Source organism: Ahaetulla prasina, chromosome 3 (genome assembly GCF_028640845.1).
Source record: "Ahaetulla prasina isolate Xishuangbanna chromosome 3, ASM2864084v1, whole genome shotgun sequence".
Classification (NCBI taxonomy): Eukaryota; Metazoa; Chordata; class Lepidosauria; order Squamata; family Colubridae; genus Ahaetulla; species Ahaetulla prasina.
In genome coordinates, this window is record NC_080541.1 from 180,763,342 (window position 1) to 180,788,478 (window position 25,137).

The 25,137-nt window shown below is 39.4% G+C and overlaps 1 protein-coding gene across 4 annotated transcripts; it reads left to right on the forward strand.

The window, feature by feature from the left end:
* Positions 1-1,358: 1,358 nt before the first annotated feature.
* On the forward strand, positions 1,359-24,982 carry LOC131194913 (inositol 1,4,5-triphosphate receptor associated 2-like). 4 transcript variants are annotated; one of them, XM_058176498.1, is made up of 15 exons: positions 1,359-1,490; positions 7,643-7,704; positions 9,167-9,243; positions 9,765-9,849; positions 10,548-10,623; positions 11,144-11,171; positions 12,368-12,508; positions 12,942-13,073; positions 15,335-15,482; positions 18,107-18,156; positions 18,648-18,698; positions 20,373-20,452; positions 20,551-20,688; positions 22,950-23,069; positions 24,762-24,982. In XM_058176498.1, the coding sequence occupies exons 2-15, from the start codon at positions 7,650-7,652 to the stop codon at positions 24,919-24,921; spliced, it is 1,341 nt and encodes a 446-aa protein (XP_058032481.1). In that variant the 5' UTR covers positions 1,359-1,490; positions 7,643-7,649; the 3' UTR covers positions 24,922-24,982. The 4 variants fall into 4 exon arrangements, with proteins under 4 accessions (XP_058032481.1, XP_058032478.1, XP_058032480.1 ...); XM_058176495.1 differs by lacking the exon at positions 1,359-1,490 and adding an exon at positions 2,649-3,770; XM_058176497.1 differs by lacking the exon at positions 1,359-1,490 and adding an exon at positions 6,310-6,415.
* Positions 24,983-25,137: the final 155 nt, after the last annotated feature.

Here is a 25,137-nt window from a genome sequence, read left to right on the forward strand (position 1 = left end):
CAGGCTTAAAGTTGCCAAGGTTGGAGACCCCTGCTCTGGTACCCCATCAGGATAACAAACTGGAAGCTTTCTGTAGTTCTTTGTAATCATGCACAGTAGTTTGATTTAAATTTATCACACTTGAAATGCTCATAAAATCTACTGGGACTTTAGGAACTGTGCAGAAAGTGCAAAAATTTACCTCATGCTTTTTACCCAGGGCCAAACACACATTCCTACAAGTATTCTATCCCCCAGTTAGGTTAGCTCTATCCCTGTTACCATTCTGGAAGTTTATCGAGGCCTAGTTGTCCCTTGAGGCCTGGGGTCTCTGAGATAGTCTTAGAGGGCTCCACTGTGATTTTTACTTTCTGTATGGTTATATATTGGTTTTATTGATGTTTTCTAAAACTTTTAATGACCTTATATTTGTTTATGGATTTTTAACTATATTTGCTGTATTATTGATTGATGAATGTCATCCAAAATCACTTTTTTGTGCGATGAGCAGCCATGTAAATGTGATGAATAAATACACTTCTAACCAATTTTGAGAGGACTGGTCGGGAGAGCAATCTGCATAAATGTGCATATCATTGGCAGCAATACTACTGATTTTAAAAGTTCCAGCAATATATATATATATATTGTTTGGATTCAGCACACATACATCACAAAAGCATTAGAAGAAGCATTCTCATCTGCGCGAATGATAAAAAGAAAAGAAAAATGCATTTTTCCATCTCAGTCTTTGCTAGTTCTGCATTTGATTTTTTTAAAAAAATTGATGGCCTTTTAATGGAGATCACATTATTATTCATCAACTAAACTTTGTAGTCTCATTCAATTAGTGCTCCGAGGCATACTTACATATTTTAGGAATAAGCTCTTGCCTTTGCAATGGGTGTTGAGAATGATTAAATTGGAGCTCTATTAAGCCCTGGCTGGGGGTAAATCGCAGCAGTTGCGATGTCTCAAACATGTTGATGTGATTCCAAAAATGATAAGCTTTGAGGAATAACAGTAATGTTCTTTACAGGTCTCCTTTCATGGTATTCCCATCCTTGGCAAAATATTCTCTTGTTCCTTGAGCAGCCGAGGGGAATTTCCCTCCTGCAGCACGAGAGAGGGTTAACTCTTCGTTCCAGGTTAACCTCTGTTAGCATACAACCAGAAAGAGCTAAACCATCACAAGCAGGCAGTGTTTACGAGACAGCCGTCATCCCTCCTATAAACAAGGGGCTTCTCCAGCAGCAGAAAAAGTGCATTCCAGAGAAGCAGAGCCTGGTTAGTAAAGCATCTGCCTTAGAGCAGGAGGGGCAGCCCAGGAACCTGATCTTCAGAAGTCGGCAGCTTTGCTTAGGGGCAGAGCTGTGACAGGAGTTGCTGTGGCTTCTCACCTTGGGTACCTCCAGATTTAAGAGGAAGACCTTTTCTGAGAGCATTCATTCCTCTTGGCTCATCATACTTTAGGCTCTCTTTGCTTGATGACACTCAAAATCCTGTTTAGGGTAAGTCAGTTATTTAAATATTTGATATACAAATAGGGAAAGTAATGCACAAAGGAAGATCAACAAACTCTGCCTCTTTTGCTCTCTCGTGGTTCATTTAAAGGAGTTTTGAAATAAAGAATATCTTTCTCCAAGCAACGCTGTGTTATCCCAAATAAAAGTTGTCCTTAATATCATTAAAGAATACTTTTAAATATGCTAGCTAACTATGTACATGACGGGGCCTGAGGGGAAAAAGTAACCGTGAGTAGATACCGTATTTAACAGTTCCTGTTCTGCTTTCCTTCCTTTCTTGTGATTTATTTGCTTATATTGGTGAGTGTATTTTATGCACTATGGATTTAAAATGGCACGTTGTATGTCCCTTTCTGAACTGTATGGTATAATTATTTTCAATAGCAAGTATCTGTTTGAGACTTAGAAGAAATCTCTGTGCATAACTTCCGGGGAAAAATAGATTGATGTCATTCAATCTGTTCGAATCACTTTTTGCCACTTTATTGAACTTGTACGATGATATACAAATGCAGATTGTGTTCTGAAGTCAAAAGGGAGTCGGAATTCTTCCAGACTTGGGTTGACATGGGAGAAACTTGAGTGAGTCTAGACTCTAGAGGAAGAGATCTTGTCTGGGAACTGAAAAGCATAATTTGAGGGTGGTAATAAGAATTCCCTGAACTAAGCCTCCGCCTCATTATCGTATTCCTTACTTTAAGGAGTTGGCACTTGGGAGCCTGGCATGACTAACAGTCAGATAGCAAGAGTGAGATAAAAGAGGTTCTACAGTATTTAGTGGCCCCTCCTTTCCTGGTGCTTCTGGTTTGCTTCATGCAGACTGGATTATAACTGGTCTGGATTACCACTGCTTTTTATGGGACAGGTTTAAAAGGAACAACAGAGCCAGGAGCTTCTTCATTACAGTGATAATAAACAGGCTGTGAAGGAGCAAACTTTAACAGGTACTTTGTACCCTCAGCAAACAAGAATGCAATGGTGGTGGTAATGCAGCTCAGAAATACCTTCATGCCCCCTCGTCTTTCTTTTTCCCTTTCTTCCAAGCCCTCTTAGGATCTTGGAAAAAAAAGACCGCCCAAAGGTAAGTCAATGACAGGTCAGCCACCCTGAAATGGTACTTTCAGGGATTCTGAAAATGGTTTTGAGGAAAGAAGTGAAAATGTTGAATGAAACACTAGAGATACTGCATGGATCCCGTGAGTGGGTTGATACTAGTGTTACAGTATTCACAGCACACAGTCGCTCTTACATGGCTTCTGTTTTTGTGAATGCATGGCTGAAATTGGATTTTATTAATTCAGCTCCACCACTGCAGCACTGGTACAAGGCTCCTATTGGCTTTCAGGACCCTTTCAACCAATCCTGCAAAAAAAGACAAGTCTGAATTTGCATATTATTATAAAAATGCACTGACATCAGGTATAAGAGCTGTGTTGGTGCAGTGGTTAGAAATGGAGTATTGCAGGCTAATTCTGCCGACTGCCAGCAGTTCGATTTTGACCAGCTCAAGGTTGACTCAGCCTTCCATCCTTCTGAGGGTTGGTAAAATAAAGACCCAGATTGTTGGGGGCCATATGCTGACTCTGTAAACCGCTTAGAGAAGGCTGTAAAGCACTGTGAAGCAGTCTATGTGCTATTGCTTTATCTATTCCAACATGTTTAGTTTTCGATTATGTGTGACTTTTGAGAGGCATTAAAGACCTGGTTCTTCTCCTCCTGGTATCTGAATGTACAACCCATCGCATGACTTTTTTTTCTCCAGCACTCTGGATTTGGCTTTTAAAGTTTGAATTATTCTTTATATTTTGCTCCATTATGTGTTTTCTATTGATTTTACTGACACAGATAGTCCTCCGCCTGTGTTCATTGATTCAACAACCATTCTAATTCGCAACAGTGCTTTAGCACTTTCAATCAGTCCTCAGAGTTCCAGCCACTGCAGGGCCCCTGCAGTCATGTAATTGTGGTTTCTAATGTTCCTTGCCAGCTTCCCACAAGGAAGGTTAATGGGGAAGCCAGCAGCAACTTGGAAGTCACCATCACATGAGGTTCTCGCTCATCCTTAACAACAGCAAGTTGGGACTGCCAAATCTGCCATCGCTAATTGGTGCAGACATGTGACATTGCACTCTATAAAGTCTCTTAGCAATTCCCATCCCAATTGCCATTGTAACCCAAGGACTACCTATACTGATTATGTACAGCTCCCTGAGTTATGTGCTGAGTAGGACAACGGTATAAATTGATGAGAGAGTCTTCTTGCAGGTGAGCTTGACTGTGTGACTTCATGGATGCCTCGGTGTTGCAGCAACAATATGGAAATAATTTACCATTGTCTTTTTCCAGAATATTTTTATTTTACTTCTCAATTTAATCTGAAGCTAAAGGAGTTCCTGTTGGTCTCTCCTCCATGCTGCATCGGATACTAGGACTATTTGGCCCCAAAATAGGAGAGCAAATTAAGATGGTGATGGCTGTTTCTGTTGCGTCTTATAGTTTATGAGTTGTTAAAATATGGAGTACATGGGAAGAATGGAATGAAAATATTTTCCTATTATGAAATAAACATGACTTTTCATTGCATACCAACCGTACTGGCTTTTTTAAAAAATGTATTTGCTCCTGACTCCTTTTAATGTATTTGCTCCCAGCCCTTTCATTTAGTCTTAAAGCATTTTTCCCATTTCCATGTATCTCTTTCTGCCTCTGCATTCTTATATTTCAACTCTTGTTTCATCTGGCTTCTGTGTTTATCTAGTTGCTTAAGCCCTACAGCATTTCTTCTGCATTTTCAAAGCTCCAAAATTGTCTGCGCATGATGACCTGATTTGCATGTCAAGCTGCTGCCCTGTAATAAATTGCCATGTAGGGAAGCTCTGATGTTGAAGCGGTTTTGGACAGCTTCCAGGTGATGGCAGTTTTCTGTTGGGAGGCCCTGAATACTTCTCTTTTCTCCGTGGATCAGCACTGAACTGAATGTAGCCTGCAGAGCAGTTTGTCAATGTAGCTCACTGAATCCATCGCACCATCAGTTTCTGCAAAATGATGTTAGGCTTGCTGATATTCCTCCACCTGGAAGTATTTAACAAAAAATACTTGAATACATAAAGAAATAATGTCTTCACATACGTTCCTGTCTAGTTCTTTTGCCTATTCTTCTCCTAAACAAAACAAGTCTATTATACAAGCTTTGTGCACTTGTAATAGGTGCAAATTTACTGCCTATTAGGAAACTACATTCTGTGTAGACTATTCATTTCATCTCGTCTATCATTTGTCTTATTTACTTATATACATTAAGTCCTCAACTTATGACCACAACGCAGCCCCACATTTCTGTTCCTATGGCAATATAATACATATTGCAATATAATAAGCTAGACAGTTAAGTCAGTTTTGCCCCATTTTATGTCCTTTCTTGCCATAGCTTTTAAATGAATCATTGTAGTTAAGTGAAGGGAAAGGCTGCAGGTGTCTTAAGTGTGGGAAAAATGGTAATAAGTCACTTTTTTTTCAATGCTGTTGTAACTTCAGTCACTAAATGAACTGCTGTAAATTGAGGATTACCTGTACTTATTGGCAACCCTGCCTGGAGATGCCAGCCTGGGAGCTTCCACATATAAAGTGGAAGTATCTTCCACTACTAAGATAAAGTTGCCCTCTTTGAAAAGAATAACGTCTTTTCAAATAATGGGTAGATAAAAAGTAATCCTAAATAATGTCTTTTCAAATAATGTGCTGATATGAAAAGGAATCCTAACTTCTCTGGCCTGTGATATAGGTGGATTTTGTAGAGGACCCATGTCAATGGAGTTGCAGAAGGGGGGGGGGATATAACCACTCGAGGGATACCCATTGTTCTCCCAGAAATTGTGCTGAGGTGGAGCAGCTTTACCTCCAATGGCTCCAATGACTCTGTGTTAATAAGATGAGCGGTATCAGACCCTTTTACTATACTCTGTTTCTTTCTGGATTTCAAGAGCTGTTTGGTGTAAAAATCTTGGTAATGGCATGAGCTGTGTAGACTGTAGAAGTGCTAGACAGAGGATCACTCTTTTCCACAGTTCTTCCTCCAATTTTGTTCGGGAAGTTTGATTTTGATTCTGTCCCCTGTTCGCTTTATTACCAAATATAAATATTAAATTTTATAGTTTTGCAAGGGCAGCGGGGGAGAATGATGCAGAATGTCAAAAGAGGCTGCTGATAAAAGGGCAAACAAAATCTGCACAACTTGCGGTAGCCAACTAGCTGTGGCCAACTCGCTACAGGCCAACTTGCCATGGCCAACTCACTATGGGACAACTCGCTGCGGGACAAGAGTTATACTAATATTGAAGAAATAGTGGAATAGAATTGCAATAGCACTTAGACTTAGATACCACTTCATGGTGCTTTAAAGGTCTCTCTAACCAGTCAGCATATTGCCTCCAACAATCTGGGTCCTCATTTTACTGACCTCAGAAGGATGGGAAGCTGCATCCCATGCTTGAGCCGGTGAGATTCGAACTGCTTAGCCTGCAATACATCATTCTAATCATTGTGCCGCCACGGCTCCTTAAATCATTAAAGAAAGGATGCCAAAGGAGGGACAAAATGAAATGTGAATGACAAAAATTTAAATAATTTTTAAACTATTTTAAATAATTAAATTGGATCGTTGAATTGTCCTGCAGCAAGTTGCCAAATGGCGAGTTGGCCATGCAGTGAGTTGTCCTATTCTGTTCTGGAGTACTCTCTTAGATAACAACAAACACCAGTTTCTTTTTTTTTTTCACTCGAACCTGTACGAAGATGGCTTCAAGATTAATCTGGAGATGCAACATCAGAAATTCTAGTCACACGAAGACTTTATTGATCATTTATTTATATGTGAATTAGTTCTATTCTGAGTTTGTATGGCACATTACACTGTGAGTTTATTTATTTTATTTTTATTTATTTATTTATTTTGTCACAACAGTATATATAAGCATAAGCATGAAAGTAACTATATAATATATAAGCATATATATATATATATATATATAAGCATAAGCATGCTTTATAAGCATTATATTAATTGGATATAATGAAAGAAAACAATAGGACAGGAACGGTAGGCACATTTGTGCTCTTATGCACGCCCCTTACGGACCTCTTAGGAATGGGGTGAGGTCAATAGTAGACAGTTTGTCCAATTGTGCCGAGTTCACTGTAGTTTACATGGTGTCATGCTTGGATAGTTATGTGAGAAAGAGAATTGAAGAATCCTGTGGCAGATCCACGATGCAAACTCGTAATACTTTTCTTCCTCAGGTTGGTAGCTTCTGGATATGTATAAACTACAATTCCCAAAATTCTTAGCATGTTGGGATTTGTAGTCCCCCTCCAGTTGAACCAAGAATAGAGTCAAAAACATTTGATTTCCAAATCATAGGTAACTGTACTGAGCAATAAACATGCTTAGTGGCATGTTTTGTTGTAATTGCTAAATTTTACTATTTGCTGACAAAATTAGTATTCCACTGCACTCAATTCTTTGCTTATTCTTTCCACTCAGTTCTGAGCCTTCCCCAGCAGATGGCCTTGTAGATTTTTTAAAAATTCTTTTTCCCTACTTCCTGTATTAGACAAGAGAGTCAGCTTGGGAGTCTGGAAGCTGTTAGGTGGGTTAAAATGTGATTATTTTTCTGTGACTCACAGATTCTGTGACTCACAGATTTTGGGGAAATATATTTACAGGGAGTTCCCTTCAGTTTTTTTTACCAGGGAGGCAAAAGGCACAGCAGACTGCAGCATTGGCTGTCAGCCTGATCCAGCAAAGAGAATGGCAGGCTACTGCAGAGGTAAGATAGCTGATTCCATGCCAAGGGGTGCCTGTGGAGATGGTGAGGCTTAGGCGGGAAAGAAAGATTGAAGGATGCCTACTGCACTCCATATGATTAGATCACACTGCAGAAGAGGGTTCAGCCTGGAGCAGCCCCTCTGACCGCACACCCTGCCAGATATTCCACGGTTATCTCTCCTGGAGTGACAAATTTTCATACAATTTTCACTTCCACACTCAACTGGAGGAGTAGTCGCCCACTTCATTAAGGAGCTTGTCTCATTGCCGGTGGAGCTTCATAGTAATTAATCAAGCCTAATTATCCTTTCAGCAAAGAAATGCAGATACAGCATTTGGGAGATCCGGATGGACTTGGGCTGCCTTTGGATGCCGGTAAGCAGCTTGGATATGGATTCGATGGAGTAACAACCAGCCTTTGGTTAGGGATGGGGGGCTGTCTCCTAATTTTATGGGGTGCTAGCCTTATATGATATTTATTAAGATTAATTAGAGCTTGGTATCGTTAGTGGCTGATGGGTCTTCATTGCACAAAGTTAGCAGTTTTCAACAGATGCCCCTGCATCTAATGGAACAATCACAAGTCTAGTACTTGGTGAACTCTCCTATGAAAAGGGAGAAAGAATACAACCCTCTCTGGCTCCCACATTTTCTTTTCATTCTTATTTTCTTCTATTCTGGCCTACCACTGGATCATTTCTCAGTTGCAACAGATCCAGTATCCTGCCACAATTTATTCTGGATGCAGCGGCCGCTTTTTCTCTGCCACTTTAACATCAGCACCACTCCTTGTTTATTCCTCTGCCCCGTGTATAGCATATTCACACCAGAAGGCCTTGCTCTGATCACTTGGCTAATGCTGGTTTGGACATTCTCTATGCTAGATGGCAGGTTATTCCTTTGAGGTAGGCTAAGTCAGGAAACTGACACCAAAAGGATTCCAGGAATGCTACTTTATCACGGTAGGATGTAATAACAGAACCTTGAAAACTTGTTAGAGTTTCTCTCTGCCCCATCTTATACCAAATAAAACTAAGAGAGGGTTATTGTGAGTTTCTTTCTTATGCTTTCTACTTTATCAGAACTAAATTGTAATTTGTCTTCCCTTCAAGGCTCATCTGTTCCTTCTCCAAGGTCATTTCTGTATTCTACAGTAGGGGTATCCAATCATGCCAACTTTAAGACCTGTGGACCTCAACTCCCAGAATTCCCCAGTTTTAAAATTGCCAGGGCTGGTCACCCCTGCAAATAGAGTTTCACAAGTGGTGCTACGAAGTTACTGCTATTTCAATATGACTTTGCTTCAAATAAAAATATTTTGTGGATTCAGTATATTTATCTGTCAGTTGTGTGATCACTCTTCTTTAATCAAGTCTCAAGAGTACTTTGCTGCCATCCCTACACCAGGTGGAATTTCTGGGAGCTTAGACCCCATCTTCAAAAAATGTTTGAAGAACATTAGATTGGAGATAGCTGACCTAAGATTTTCTACTTGTTTACAATGCATGTACTGGCAGCCCAATCTCCCATCCTCATTGTCAGTTCTCTGAATAAAGGCCTAAAGTACTCTGATAACTCATCTTTGACCTGCATATTAGAACTTATATTGTTCCTTCAGGAAGGAACCTACATGGCAAGGAGAAATGTGAGGACCTGCTAGATCTCTCATTTTCTATTCTGAGTCCTCTAGCATTCGCTCTTCTCCCTAAGATGCCCAAAATATATGGATGATGCCAATCCTGTTGTCAGGTTTTAGGTTTAGGTTGAATGGGAAATTTTCTCCTGAACACAACAGATGCAAGAAGAGAAGAGTATGTTTCTGTATTTGTTCCTTCAGAAACAATGGCCACTTCAGAAGGAGAATCAGAAAGAATGGTGAATGAAAGAAGCCAAAGCGCTGATGGCAAAGCCAAAGTAAGTAAGACTGGAATGGACAATTGCTGCCTTATTTTCAAGAAGGGATTCCCAGCTTTTATTTCTAGGTATTGATCAGGCCCCAAATGGCTTAGCTTTGGCTTTAGAACTGTATGTATATCCTCAGAGTATTTTCCAAAACATGTTCCTTCACTTTGGTATCTTGGAGATGGATTGACTGGGCATTCTGAGAGTTTTAATCCAAGATGTATAGAGAATACCAGATTGGAAACTTCATTGGAGCATAATATTCAATTGGAATCTCTTTTCCTTTATTGTAACATGATGTGGGGCTTGAAACAAATATACCAATGTTCTAAATGAAAAAAGTATGAAGGAAGGTTTTCTCTTCAGCTGGTGTTATTCATAACAGCCCACTCTGCTGAGTATAATTGGGGTGGTATCATGGTCCTTCTTTCCAAGTTAACTCCATTTCCCTAAGAGGATCTAATCCATGTTGAGGAACAAATGTGCATGTATATTTCTGTTGCTTGGTTGTAACTACGCTTGTTCCTTTGCAGCTTTCTGTGGTGGGATCCCATGAGCCAGCAAGGAGGAGCAGAGTCCATGCAGTGTGCTTCAAAGATAGTGGTGACAGTGACGAAGGTTGGTGAATGAGTGCTGGATTTATCTTGTGTTCTCCTTTCTTTGCATTGTTGCCCTTCCATATGTTCCAATTTTTCTCTCCCCTCCTTATTTTTATTTTATATTCAAACGTCTTCCACCTGCCATTTGTTTTCTACAGTTCTCTATCTTTCATTTCGTTTCTTCCAATTTTGTTTCTCCTTTTAATTTATAATCCTAACCAGAGGTGGGATTCAGCCAGTTCGCGCCACTTCGGGAGAACCGGTTGTTAACTTTCTGAGCAGTTTAGTGAACTGGTTGTTGGAAGAAATCATTAGGGCAGAGAACCAGTTGTTAAATTATTTGAATCCCACCACTGTTCCTAACCTTTCAGGAATGACTAGTTTACTTTCTTTTTTTCCCCAATTCCAATTTTTCCATCTCCAAAAGATTAGCATCATCTCCATTTGTATATTCATCAGGAATTTTCTTCAAGTGTGCTCCTCGAGTGCTGCAAGTTAACCATATATTGAAATTTCCATTAAAATAAGCAAACCCGACAGTCATGTTCTTAGACTGTGTAGAATGGCTATTTAGTCTAGAAAAAAGGATCCAGATTAATGTCCTATCTGAATGATTTCTACCGTAGTCTGTGTAAAAACAAATGCCCGGGAACTGCTAGGGCAAATTGTTTTATCAGGAATGTAACTTACATTTCAAGTGCAACTTTTCTTATCTAGAATCAGATTCCTCTGAAGACGAATTGAACACTTCACAGGTGGAGGTTTCTGTGCTTCAGAGGTTGGGCCTGCATAGGTAAGAGCCATCACATGTCTGACAGGATTCTTTCATAGGCCTTCTTGCTTGTCTGTTGTTGTTTTTTTTGTGAGCGGGAAAGGCTCTGTAAAATAAGGCATCTATTCCTAGAAGATGGCTTCAAAATGGTCTTAAAATCCAAATGAATACAATTGAACTCCAATAATTGCTTCTACCAACCTTAGCAACAGCATTTCTGAAATCATTATCAATTATTATAAATAATCTTTCCATATCATTTACAAGATATTTCCCCTTGTAAATTTGAGTTACTTCTTGCACTTAACATCCCTCTGAACTGTACCAATTTGAATATGTTTGCTCACAGGTTCTGTAAATCAGAGATCAAGGCTGCAATAGTGGGGGATGTTTCTCTGCATTCTTTTCAGCTTCATGGGTGAAGTTATTCAGGTTGGAAGCTACAGAACCTCTTCTCTGCTAAGTTGTTTTAGCTTTGCTAGATCACTAATATCAGATATTAGTAATATCTATTCTGTATGATTTTGTATTTTCCTTGCAGGGCATCTCTGACAGAGCAAGATGTGGAGGTAAGTGTTGTTGTCCATGCAGCTGCATTTTTTCTAATTCATAGCATTTTAGCTTTTTCAGAAGCTATTCTGAGGCTTATTGAGACAGATGTTCTAAAATAATTGGTTTCTTGGCTAGCTTAGAGACCTCTTTTTCTGACCTGCAGAATATTATTTGTTCTGAGGCCCAACTACATATATGTATTACAGTATTGTCCTTAGTGAAGGACATCTCCCTTCATCAAAGATGTTTGCATAATTTTAGCATTAAGTTCAGTTTCCATAATAGCATTAGTACCAGAGGACTCGATTTAAATTCCTTTTTCATTACATTACAGTGTCATTAGAAAGCATACAATGAATAAATGCATGTAATTTGCTGTGACACCAGACGTTTTTCAGCAGGGAAACAAAACATTTGTATTTCAACTTCCCAACAATGAAACAATAATACATTATTGCTTGGGAGGCACCACTGTTTTCTTAGTTAAAGGGTATGAGTCCTGGGAAAGTGTCTGAAACAATAATTTAAGATGACTAGGTCATTGTGAAAGGTGACATTTCATTTCAGTGTCTTTTAGTCAGTCAAAGCTCCTGGCAAACTGCCCAGACAGGTTCATGCAGTTTTCTGGGCAACATCTATGGACATTCAGGTCATGGTTGCCCCAAAGGTGTTTTTTTTTTCCCCTCAAAAGGTAACTGGACTTTCTTGGTTCTTTTCTTTTGAAAACATTTCGTTTCACAACCAAGAGCTGAACAATCTTCTTGGATGAGAAGCTAAACATTTTCAAAGGAGAAAAACCAAGGAAGTCCAGTTGTCTTGTAAGGGGGAAAAAAAGCACTTTGGGTTTTGGGGCAACATTTTCAGAAATGATTTGCATTGCCTTCTTCCTAAGATCGAGAAAGAATTACTGACCCACAACTGGATTTTGTGCCCAAGACAGAACTGGACCTCCCATCTTAAAGCCGAGAACCTTTGACCATTATAGCAACTGGGTTTCTGTCTTTTTAACAGATTAACAGAGTTGGAAGGGACCTTGTAGGTCATCGAGTCCTAAAAATTTACACTATCTTTTCTGTTTCCTAGAGAAAATTAGAACATTTGACTTGGGGTCTGTTCATTAACAGTTTCCCCCAAATGTTTTGATTTTGAAAAGTGCGGAATATGATTGAGTTCCATCAGTAGTACAATTTGGGTGATCTTCCTTTTTTGGCAGGCAGCTTTTGCGCACTTAGCCTTGGCGTTACGCTGTGATATGTTTACCCTGAGACAGCGAGTACAGATAGAAGAACGAGCCCGGAACACAGCGGAAGAGAATATTCAAGAGGAGTTGGCAGAATGTCAGGCAGTGTTGCAGGCAAGTGAAGTGATTTTCTTGAGTCTTTTGACCATTTCTTTTGCATTCCAAAGGATGGTAGTCTAGAGCCATCAATAGCATTGAGCTTCTAAAATCTCAAAAGGGAGAGGACCAGCAGAGATTGAGATGGATTCAAACACTCACTTTTCCTATCCTTTTCATTAATGGCTAAACCATAAATAGATTGCCTTTCTGAGTTTATCGTGACCCATGTGGAGTTAAGACAGTTTGGCTAAAAACAATGTGTGTACTACCATTGAGCAGGTTGCACATGAAGATTTCTGAAGGAAATGGGGCCAATTTTTCTTGCGTTGCATTGATAATGAATTGCATTGATTCAGTCCTGAGAATTGTCTTATTTGTGAAGTCTAGTGAAGAAGTCCTAGTAGTCATTATTTCAGTTCATTCAAGAATTTCTGTTTTATCCTTCCAGAAATTGGATCAGGCCTGTTTGGATCCCAGGCATAAGGAACTGGTTGAACATTTGCAGAACAGTTTAGCAATTCTGACAAGAACAATTGAAAGAGCAACAAGTGCAGCAGAGAAATTAGGAGCTGTCCATCAGGTGAGACTGTAAGTTTATTATTTCTGTCATTTAAACTCTGAATTATTGGAAAGGTGAGTAGATTGCTACTGATCTCAACAACTGCCATCTTATGGGATACTAAACTTTGGCTAGTCTGACAATTTAACATATGGTCTTGAGCCTTTGTATTTGACATTAGGTTAGGGATATGTGTAGTCCTTGACTCATGACCACAATTTTCATTGCTGAACAAGGCACTTATTAAGTGAGTCATGCCTGGTTTTGACTTTTTTTTGCCATGGTCTTAAGCGAGTCGCTAGTTTTATTGTTATGTAAATTATGTGGTTGTTGAGTGAATCAAGCTCCCCCCATTTACTTTGCCTGTTGGAAGCTAGATGGGAAAATCACAGATGGCTATCACATGATGCTGGGTCACTGAAAGCATTGTAAATTCATGCTGGTTGCCGAGTACCCGAATTTTGATCGCTTGACCATAGGGATGCTGCAATGGTCATAAGTGCAAGGACTGGTTGTAGTTCACTTTTTCGCTGCCATTGTAACTTTGAATTTTGTAACTAAAAATGGTTGTAAGTCGAGGACCATCTGTAATTAATGATGGAGAAATTCTGTTTAGAAAGTTACTAGCAGTTGTAAATAACTTGATGGCATATAATAAACCCAAAAAAAGGGGGGAGAGATCTCCTGGTACAAAATTGGAAATATTAGGGTGAGCTTAAGATAAAACAAGTTAAAAAATGGCGTTAGTTGACAAACTCTATACATTTCACTCAGGATTTCCTGAGGGTAATTTACAAATGCTCTGATATTTAGTAAAAAATAAGATAAAAATCACATACAAAATTCATTGGCATTTACCTACCAAAAAATAACTCAAGTGAAAGCCTGCTTGCAAGTTGTATTGCTAGGGATTACTTACAAACAATGCATGTTTTTCACGTTTTATCAGTACAATGAATCTTTTCTACTTCTACCTCCCATTCCTCTCTCTTCTCCTGAAAACCACATTGAAACCAGATTAAAAAATGCCACAACTTGTTATCTTTTTGGTGCCTGGGAAGAAGGAAGCAGCGTCATTGTTGACTCCATGGAATCCATGTTGCAAGCTTTTAAGATTATTTATCCCCATCTTCAGGTATCACAGGACAGAAAGATAATATTCCAGTTGCATATTTGCAGTGCCATCATTGGTGGTGTATTTCTACTTCAGACATCACCACTAAGCTTCTTTGAAGAGCTGAGGAGACTGTAACTTCCTGAATAAAAGTCATGCGGCCCTGATATTAAATTCCCTATTTTAATGTCCCACAATCCATTCAACTGTAGTTTTATTCCAGACATTGTAGATGGAAAGCTAAAATACATATTCCTCCCTCCCTTTGTCAGAAACAGCATAACTGTATGGAAAAGGCCCAGTAGAAAGTTTTTTTTCTTTAAGAATTTGCAAAATCATGGAATCTGTTCTAGTATGTTAGTAGCACATGGAACAGTTCAGGGTTTTGAGAAAGGAAGTGAAATAATTGGCTTTAATTGTGTGTTTACACAGTTTTTATATATATGGTAATAAGGAGCAACATTTGTAGAATGTTAGAATCTTAAGAATCCTGGTAATGTATTTTTATGTAATGGTTTACATGTAGGCAAATAATCACCCAATTTGCATTTAATTTAGCTACTGGATAGTTTTATATGACTAGGTCACATTTGAAATTAAATCAGATGAAATAAAATTGAACAGAGAAGCTAATGCTCTCCCAGGACTAGGAAGTCTCCAATTCAAAACTTGGTCCTGTATTCATTCTCCTTAAATGATTTTAGGCAACTCGCCATCACTCTGCTTCCTGCAATATGGGTTAATATGGCAGACTTACCAAAATGTAGCATCCTGAGCCTCTGGAAATACTATAAAAGGTAAAAATATCCTTTGAGAAGCTCAATTGCTATGTGATTTATATCAGTATAAAAGAGCTTTGCTGCTGTTGTCTTCCACTATAACCAGGTTTGATTTCCCTTAAAGTCTAAATAGCAGCCATCCAGCAGGGCATGGAAATCTATCCCAATTCCAAATATTAGTCATAAGGTTCATGGGCTCAATTAATCATTGACTATCCTACGGTGATGGTCATTACTCAATGAAGGATCTGCACAATTCAAAAAATTTAGGGTTGAAGCAGGAGAACCTGTTCACCGATCTCCTTGAAGAAGGTTGGGCTGGCTTGGTCATAGTTTCCTTTATTACTCCACTCCTTGGATTCATTCATACCTTCCTGTCCTTCCTGCAGGAGGCTCGCATGAGTCGAGCTGCAGAACTGATGGTGCAACATGTGGAGAACCTGAAACGGCATCACCTGAGGGAGCATGCAGAGTTAGAGGATATGAAGAGACTGATCCAGCAGAACTCCCGAAACTGGCAGTTAACTGAAAACAAAGGTAAGATTGGCTCTCTGGGCAGCCTGAGGCCCCCAGGCCCACATGAGGCCCCCAATCTCTTTCTTGGAGCCCTAGAGTCCCCCCTATTTTGAAGCATGAAATGGTTTAATACAAAGCCTACTGTCTTTCATTATTAAGCATCCACTGTGTCTATCCTCAGTTGCTGCAAAGTTGCCCACTTTGGGGCTAGGAATTGTTCTCCTGGCTCTTTAGAAAAAAGCCTGGGATGGAAATATAAGACAGTGAAACAGCTGCCGTGCATAGAGGAAGAAACTTTGGGTGTAAGAGTAGCATTTACTAACACTTGCTTGAATTCCCAGGAGAAGTGTGGAAAAGATTTGTTTTTATCTGTGTTGTGTCTGCGCCCCCCAAGCCGGGCCCCCTGCCAGAAAGTGACTCGGAAAGTGAGGGGGAAGGGCCATCAGGACTTACCTCTGGAACACCGGCTTCCCTGGCTCAGCTCCAGGAGCCAGAGGCAGGCCAGGTGAAAGAGATAATGAGGCCTCCGTCCCCTGACTTTTTTTCCCCCCAGGCCACACCTCCAGACCCGGCTGATGGCAATCAGGCCTGGCTGGACCCTAGGTTTCGTAGGCAGGAGAGGCGGGAACAACAGAAGCAGGGGTGGGGCAGGCCTAGGAAGTGCTGAGTCATGGAGCCACACCCCACAGGATATAAAAGCAGCAAGGGCTGCTATACCACTTCGTGGCAAGCAAATCAACTGCTTAGAGGGAGAATTAGAGCTGAAGTCCTGTTTGTTCCTGGTTTCCTGGCTGACTCATCGGCATCAAGAGAGATAACAGAGACACTTGGCAGACGCTCGCTAGTTTGCTGCCAGAGCTGATAGTTGCCAGCTAATTAAGTCATCGCTCGTGTCTCCCAGACTGCGGAGGGGGACAGATCAATCTGTCTGAGGCGTCATATCTTTAAAAAATACCAGATGTGTTAGAACAGGGGTCTCCAATCTTGGCAACTTTAAGCCAGGCGGACCTTAACTCCCAGAATCCCCCAGCCAGCTTTGCTGTCTGTCAGGCTCAAAGTTGCCAAGGTTGGAGACCCCTGAGTTAGAAGGACCCTTGTTTCTTGATCATATATCAACAGGTTCCACAATGGTGAAAAGCCTTCTATTGAACCAGCTGTATTTTAAATATGTGGGAGGTTATTTTTTAAAGTCCAGCCCTTTTCTAGTTCTGCTCTCACAACTGAAAATTAGAGGTGTCAATGAGCGAAGTGTGTCCAGTAGATCAAAACATCATTGAAGACTGTTCACTAGAAGTTCTGCCTCTTTGCTAATTCATGGCTTTTATGGGGTCATGGTTGCCATTTTGACTTTGTGGAAACAACCCCCCCCCACAACCTCACAGAGATCTGTGCAGAAAATCTATGCATTATCTGCAGAAGCAAAGCTGTTTCTTAATTGACTTGAAGCTCTCTTTAACATGGTGGTCCATCTGATAGGGAAAATATTAAGAAGGTTTGTTTAGCTCTGACCTGTTTTCTCTTGGAAAGAAGCTTTCCTGCCTCTTAAGGTTATGCAAGCTGATTAAAGGATTTTGAAACCAAGCCCTGACATATGCCCATATTTCACCTTGCAGGGGAAATGGGCTGCATAGAAATTTAATAATGAAAATAAATATGTGTCTTCCATCAATGAAACATATAAAGGATCAAAACTTAAGCATCAAGAAAGAGCTCTAGCAATTAGAGCAGAGTTTCACTTTTTGGTGTCTGCTACAAAATGAATGCAGTATTCGCTTTGGCAATAATTTCTCCCTTTGGTTGATTGATAATTTTCCCTTTAATTTAATTACGATTTTCTACAGGAATGCAGCAAGAGAGGAAAGGGCTAAATAAATCCTAACCATTTGATTTTTCTCTTCCTCTTTCCCAAGCTGATACAATTACATTTTTTGAATGTGTTACATGTAATTTTACATCTAGAATTGCTTTTATATAAATCTCAATGAGGAGCAAGAAAAGACAAGAAACATGCAACTTTGGTGTAATTAAGTAATCCCCAGTGTAATTAAAATTTCTCTCACACACACAAAATCATACAAAAGTTAGTTTTCAAATAATTTTACTGGCAAACTACAGTGGCAAGCTACTCTGGGAGAGATTCCCAAACCAAGCTTTTCAAGATTCTTGTCTTGGACTTGCCCTTTAGTTAGACTAATGAGGACTCTAGATACTGATATTCCTTCCATGTTTTCCATAAGACCCATTCTTAACATTACCAAATAACAGTCTGTTCAACATACAAAACCTCCCTTTGTCTCTCACTATAAAATAAGCATTTTCTAATTATCCAGATTCAGTAATCAAGATTATCAATTTCATAAAAAGCCAGTTTTTTTAAGTTGCATTAAGATACTAGGTTGCTATGAATCAGTTGCGCGGCATATTATATGTCCCTTAATGACCCAACCAGAACATAATCTACTGAGGAAAATTGAATATCAAATCATATTCAATCTACTTGATTTTCTAGGATTTTATATACTGAACTTTCCCAACTCTTCCTGGGGATGCCATAGGTGGAATCCAGCAAGTTTGAATTGAAAAACATGTACTTGAGCTCTGAATTATGGTCCTTCCCATTAATAAAAAATATTTTTATCTCATAGATGATGGTGAGCAGAGATTGAAATATCCCTTAGCGCGATTTTTTCAGCAGGTAAGGAAGATTAGGGTTGTGAGTGGGGAGTAGTTCTCAGCTGCTTCATTGCTTTAGAATAGATGGTGGCAGGGTTACAGAAGGCAGCTAGCCCAGGCACTGAGCTTCATCACCTCCAGAGAAGTAAAGCTGAAATTATTGTCTTATCCTGTAGTTCGGCAGGACCAAGCTTGGTCTTTCAACTCTTGATGAGCTCATTTTATTTCATTTCCACATTGGTTGCTTAGTTCTGGGTATTGGGTGAAACCATGCACTGTGATTTGGTTAACCAAAGTTTAGAGAGATTCAGATACGTCCATGTTTGTACTAAACTATGATTAAGCAGTAAATACCGTAGCTAGCATGGTATGTGAACTCTATCATATTGTCCCTGGAAAATGAACTGTTACAGATTGAGGAAAGGAGACAGGTATAGCCTTAAGGGAAACATGATCCCTATAACAGCCAATCCCGAACTTTAGGCATGCTAATCAAACTTCTTTGCATTCCAGGGCTCAGCCCGGCGTCGAGTCAGCATTGCAGTCGTATCCAGGCAGCTAACGGTAAGGAATCCTTTCTATTACTATGGTTCTTTTGCAAGAATATAACTTGCTGAGTGCACTGTATTTCCATTACTATTTGACTATCATTCGCCCTTTGTAAGCCAGTTCTGAATACATTTACAGTGTAGCCCAAAGTTAGAAAATTTGCTAATAACATAATCTCATTGCCTCCAGAATATTCTTGTTCCAATCTGAGAGTAATGTTAAACTAAGTAGGTCAGATTTCTCCAATTTGGTATCCCTAAACGTTAGGCATTTCAATTTTGAAATTGCCATACTGGTGAAATCAAGTCCAGCACACTTGAAGGCACCAGGCTGGGAAAATTTGATAGGTGGTATTATCTTTTGACTGTATGCTTTCTTCAGGTATCGTGCCTCCTACTGGATGCCCCCATCCCTAATCAAGATGACCTTCATTAAAGGTTTCAAAGTGGTTTTCTAGAATCAGGGGTGTCAAACTGGTGGCCCGCGGGCCGGATGTGTCATGTGCAGGCCACGCCCACCCCAGCTCTGCGAAAGGAAAACACATCGCAATACGTCATGTGACAGCAACATGATATGTCGAGTTTGACGCCTGTGTTCTAGATGATAAGCATGCTTTTCGTTATTCCAAGGGACCGGTGATGCACTGTTCAAGAATGGTTTCCTGTATTGGAACTGCAGCTATTAAGTTTCTTCTCTTCCCAACCTTATTAAACTTCAGATAGCGTCATTTTTTTTTTTAGTTAAGTAACTCAAAGATAAAGGCCTCAGCATCTGCAAAAGTAATACAAATCAGTGAAAAAAGAAACTACAAGAAGAAGCACCTTTCTATTTCCTTTCAGTCTAGATGGGTTTTTTTTTTCCCATTCCCCCCCCCCCCAGGATCTATATTTATGTGATTAAATGCTTTCATTTGGGCAAATTGGATAGGTTATACTTTTTATATCCTAATATTCCATGGAAGCCAGGGAATGCCTACATAAAGTTAGTATAATATGATGCTGAACGCTTCAGTTCCCTTTATGTAGCCTTACTGCTCTATTTAGTTATTAGTATTAGGCATGAAGTAAAACAAGTATTCTAAATTTTCTCAGTTTTAATTTCTAATACAGCAAATATCAATATATATTTTACACATAAACCAAAGAGCTTGGGGCTCTCAATCATTTTTAATAATATAAAAAGGGGTCCCGAGACAAATATATTTGAGAACCACTGGCCTAGGGAACTGGGACGGCTTTTAGTTGCTCATATTTTCCAGCTTTACCCCATGGGGATAAGAAACTTACATTGAAATGCTCATTCTTGAAATTGCTTTAAATCATACAAGAGACGATACTATGATGGGAGTTCTACAGAATGGCAAACCAGTCACAATTTCTTTCCCACACTTCTGCTTGTATTCACGAGCAATAGATGGAAGGTAATCAAGGAGAGAAGCAACCTAGAACTAAGGAGAAATTTCCTAACAGTGAGAACAATTAAGCAGTGGACCGGCTTGCCTCCAGAGGTTGTAGGTGTTCCAGCACTGGAGATTTTAAAGAAGAGATTGGATAATCATTTGTCTGAAATGGTATAGGGTTTTCTGCCTGAGCAGGGGGTTGGACTAGAAGACCTCCAAGGTCCTTTCTAACTCTGTTATTCTGTTCTGTTCTGTTCTGTTATTCTGTTATCTAATTATCTCTGCATCAGTTCCATAGCTCTGAAAATGAGGAAGGCCTTGAGGGAGAAGTGATTAAGCCATCTGTAGACAAAGATGAAAGCCCACAACGGTAGGGATCATCTAGCACAAGGAACTTCGCTCACTGAGAATTGTTTTGGCTTGGCTTAGCCTTCGGTTTGATGGTTTCTCTTTGTTTTCCTACCGCAGACAGTCCCATTTCTCCCAAGAAGACCCTGCAGAGAATCACCTGATCCTGCATCCAAGCCCTTCCAGCTTTTCACAGCAAAGCCTGCAAAGAGCAAATAGCAGCCATTGTATTAGAGAAAGAAGCCATTGTGCAGAAGGGTAAGGCATCATCCCGGCATCCTTTCTGCTAAAAATGGGCTGCATTTGGCCTATGAATGCTGGGGTGGGTGGACATGTTCCAGAAGGAAGCAGCTCGGGGCCAAGAAATAAATGAAGGCAGAAAGCTAAAAATGCATTATTTTTTAAATATAAAAATGTAATCCCAAATAAGTAATGATTTTTCCTTTTCTGAAATTTTAACTACCTTGATTTCTTTGCAACTCTCGTGGGTCTCCAGGGTTGCCTTCAAGGTTTCAAAGGTAAGAAATGTAGTTCAAGGACGTCATGCTGAGGTAGTTGGGTTTTTTTGGGTTTTTTTTGAGGGATAGCCGCTCCTTTTAAAATATATCTTTTTGTTTACCAGATGTAGCTATAAGAAATATTTCCATCTTAAATTTGTTAAATTACGGTCCTGTTATCCCAAGCACTCAAGAAGGCCCAGAAGCGCTCTCTTTTTTAGTTTGGCTCTCAACTGGTATAGGTTGGACTGAAAGACTGGGAGCCAAGTCAACTCCCATATCTTGTCCAGTACTTTTTCCACTATAATGCACTAGCTCCCTGTAAGTAAATGGAGATATGGATTTGTTGCATGCTTATTTTTGCTATGGGTAAAATGGTTTCAGTGTGAAGGCCTTTAATTAGGCCTTCAAAGATTAACCAAAAGAGATTTTTGGAACATTGAGAGTGTGAGTAAAGCTTTTTTTTAAAGCATACATCTTTTTTTAAAAAACATCATGTGCATAAGCCTAAAAAATGATGTAGACACTTTTGCCCCCCCCCCCTTTCATTCCATTGAGTCTGATTCTCAGAGACTGCCTGTACAAGTCCCTGCAGTTTCCTTGTCAAGATTTTTCTGAAGTGGGTTTATCATTGCTTCCTTCCTAGGATTGTGGGAGAATGACTGGCCTAAAGTCATCCAGTTGACTTTGTGCTTAAGGCAGGACTAGAACTCACCGTCTCCCAGTTTCTAGCCTGATGCTTTAGCCACATCAAATTAGCTGTATGTAGAATCTCATAAAAGACATTATTTATTAAGGCAGTTGAAAAAAGGATGCAGCTACTTTAAAGGTACTGCGCGATTCCTTACATTCTGAAGCACCTCTAATTATTTTCTATTAGATACGTTTTATTAATCATTTCAAGGAGAAATAGAGGAGCAAACAGGAAATGGAGAAGCAAAAAGGAAAAATAAAACATTAATGACTCAATATTTTGTTCAAGTAGCTGAATATACTGTATCATTTTCAAACCTACTTTTTCTTCTTCCTAGTGTATCCCGCAAGTGCAGGGTCCGCTTTCATTTTCAAACCTACTAACCATAAAAATTGAAATCATATGTCAATAGCAATCCTTAACCCAGTATAAAGCCTAAAATATTAAGAATTTCAGTCAGGGCAAAAAAGACATTATATTAAAGAAACCCATATTTCAGATGCGGCAGTCACCTGTGTAATGTATCATTCTGGTCCAAAATAGTTTCCCTGTCGAGTTGATTTCTGTGACAGATTCTCTGTCAGAAAAATGTTAGTTTAGCAATTAAGGTGCCCCAAATCATTTTCAAAGCATAGATATCCCGTCCTGTGTACATCTTAGAGCTCTGATTGGTCTCCAGCTCTAAGTGTTTATACAAAGTTGTTTTTTATACCATTGATCACTGGTGTATTACTTTTCTGATGTGGCAAACAAAGAATTCTTGCCAGTGCATTGAGCTGAGATGCAATGCTGGATCAGCAAGTGATGGGGACACTGGCAACCTAGCCCTGGATTAGCAAAAGCCAATATTACCTCTTTATTGTTAAAAAACATCCTTCAGTCAGGTTCAGAGACAAGTGGTGAAAGTTACAGATATTCATTTTATTACTCCTAAAATCATGATGCTGCTCCAATTATTTTAAAATGTGAGACAGGTATTTTCATTTCAGCACAGACATTTGTTTTAAAAAAACATTTCTTGTTCTATTGAAAAGCAGGGGAGCAGAAGCCCATTCAGACATATATGCAGCTCCATCCATAATGATTGCTGTGTAAAGCAAAGGCAGCTGTTTGAGACCATAAAGAAAATAAAATTAATCACTGTCTGTCTCTTGATTAACTCTGCAATGGGATTCAGTGTTCAGAAGTCACGCTCAACAAAACTGCTGATTTAAGCATTTCCTTTTGGCTTCCTTGGCCTTTTTAGTGACGTTGTCGGAACCCAACTGTGCTATAAGTTTCTTTCTTTGGAGCTGATAGTAAAGGATGCCTGCTCTTGTCTTTCCCAGGAGAGATTCAGAATTTAGGAGTAGAAGCCACACTAGCAAAAGTCTAGAAAATCTCAAGGAAGGATTGAGTACTGAAGTGGCAAACAAGGAATGTGAAGAATTGGAAGAAAATACTCTGCTGTGAGTGAATATTGTCTTTTATTCTTATCACCTGTGGTGGCCTCTTAGCAAGGATTTTGAAGGTTTGCCAGGATGAGAATAGATACTAGTTCAGATGGATTTAACGTAGGAATGAAGGGAAGAACGGGCCCATGAGTGAAAGTAGGTCCATCAATGTTTATTGTAGTAGTCACGATGGCAACACTTGGCCAATGAGTGCCAGAAAGCAAGTGTTGTCCATGTCCTACTTGTAACCTTCTCTGAGACATCTGAGTGGTTCCTGTAGGATGCTGAACTAAAGTACTCATCTGATTCAGCAGAATCCACTTATGCTTCTGTGTAACAAGGAAACTGGGATCAGGTTCAGGGTTTTACTTGCTGATAATATCCTTGTTTTATATTTTAATACCACGATTCTTGCCCTTATGGCAACAAAAATGTCAACAGAAAAAGTACAAATATGGAATTAAGCAATGAATGGATTGTTGTGTAATTTTTTATTTCTTCCAAGAGATACAGAACTTGAGTTTCTTAGGCATAATATTTTAGAGTCTATATATCTGGGAAGTGCATATGAGTATCCAACAGAAGAGAATAAATGTAGCTCAGGCTTGCACTATGGTGTCCTTGGTGTTCGCTGAGCTTGGATGTTTGCTTGCAGACATTTCATTTATCCAACTAGATACATAATCAGTAGTAGTGAGTGTGGGGTTTGCTTCCTGCTTGTATACAGTAGCTTGCCCTACTAGTGTTGGACAACATGTGGTTTTCTTCTTGGTAGTTCTTTCATTAGAGTATCATTTTATACATGTTTGTCTGGTGTTAATCCCTGCTTATCTGAGTTTTGGTTACTGGGGGGGATGTGTTCTGGTCTCTTTTTTTAACCTTCTTAGCTTTTTGTTCTGTCTTTTGATATGTAAATATAATTATTTCTATGTGTTTATTGACAGCTGATTTGTCTGAATGTTGAGCTTCCAAGAATTCCTAAAATTTATAGATTTTTTAAAAATAATTTAACATAGAATATAAGACTCTAACAGCTACTATGTATGACAGACAGGCGGAAGACTAGCAGAGTGCATCCATGAACACCAACTAACATTTAAAATATATCATGAAAACTCTTTAATGTCACAAAAATGGTCAACCATATACTCAACTATAGCTTTAACTGGAAAATTGTGAGCATCCTAGACCAAGCTAAATCCAAAAATGCTAAGGAATTCCTGCAAGTTTGGCATTCAGACAAATCAACCACCAATAGACATATAAAAATAAACTATATTTGCAAACCATTCAAAATGGAAGAAAAGGAAGGAAGGAAAACAGAAAGAAAGACAGAAAGATTCTTTTCAGCAGCTATCACCCATATAATCAGGGATGAATATCAAACAATCAAACACAAACGAATACCCTAATCAAGGAACTACCAAGGAGAAAACCATACTCCCCACCCCACCCCACCAAAATTGACAAGGGAAGCTACTGTGTATAAACAGGAAGCAAACCCAAACTCTGTAGCACTGATAATATTAGCTAGTTGGGTAATGAAATATCTGCCAGCAAACAGCCAAGCTCATAGAACACCAAGAACTCCACATAGGAATATAATTTGGGGTTTGAGCTACAGGTCTGAACTTTCATTTTGAGACAAGATAGCAGCTTTAATATTTAGTTGCACTAAATGATTGTTTTAAAATGTATTCTTGGCAGGGTCAAAAAATCTAAATTGGAGATTTGCAGAGCCTGGTTTTCTATACCCATATACTACTGGGTTTCATTATGGATGTTTGTCTTGGGGATTGCTTGCCTTGTTCTAATCTGGATCTTGGAGCTGCAGAAGCAATGTTCATTTACAGCCTCTGATTGTTAGACACAGAAAGCACATAACTTTGCATCATCAGACTTATGGAAAAATAAAAAAAGGAAAACGATATGAATGTCTGTTTGTGATCACTATGCCCTAAGGGCCTGAGTGTCAGGCCTGGAAACCATACTAGACTTTAGTCCTACTCATAGTCCGACCAGGCCCTAAGATATGGTCCACCCTGCTGATATGTCCTGGAAAACTTCACAAATATGATAGTTA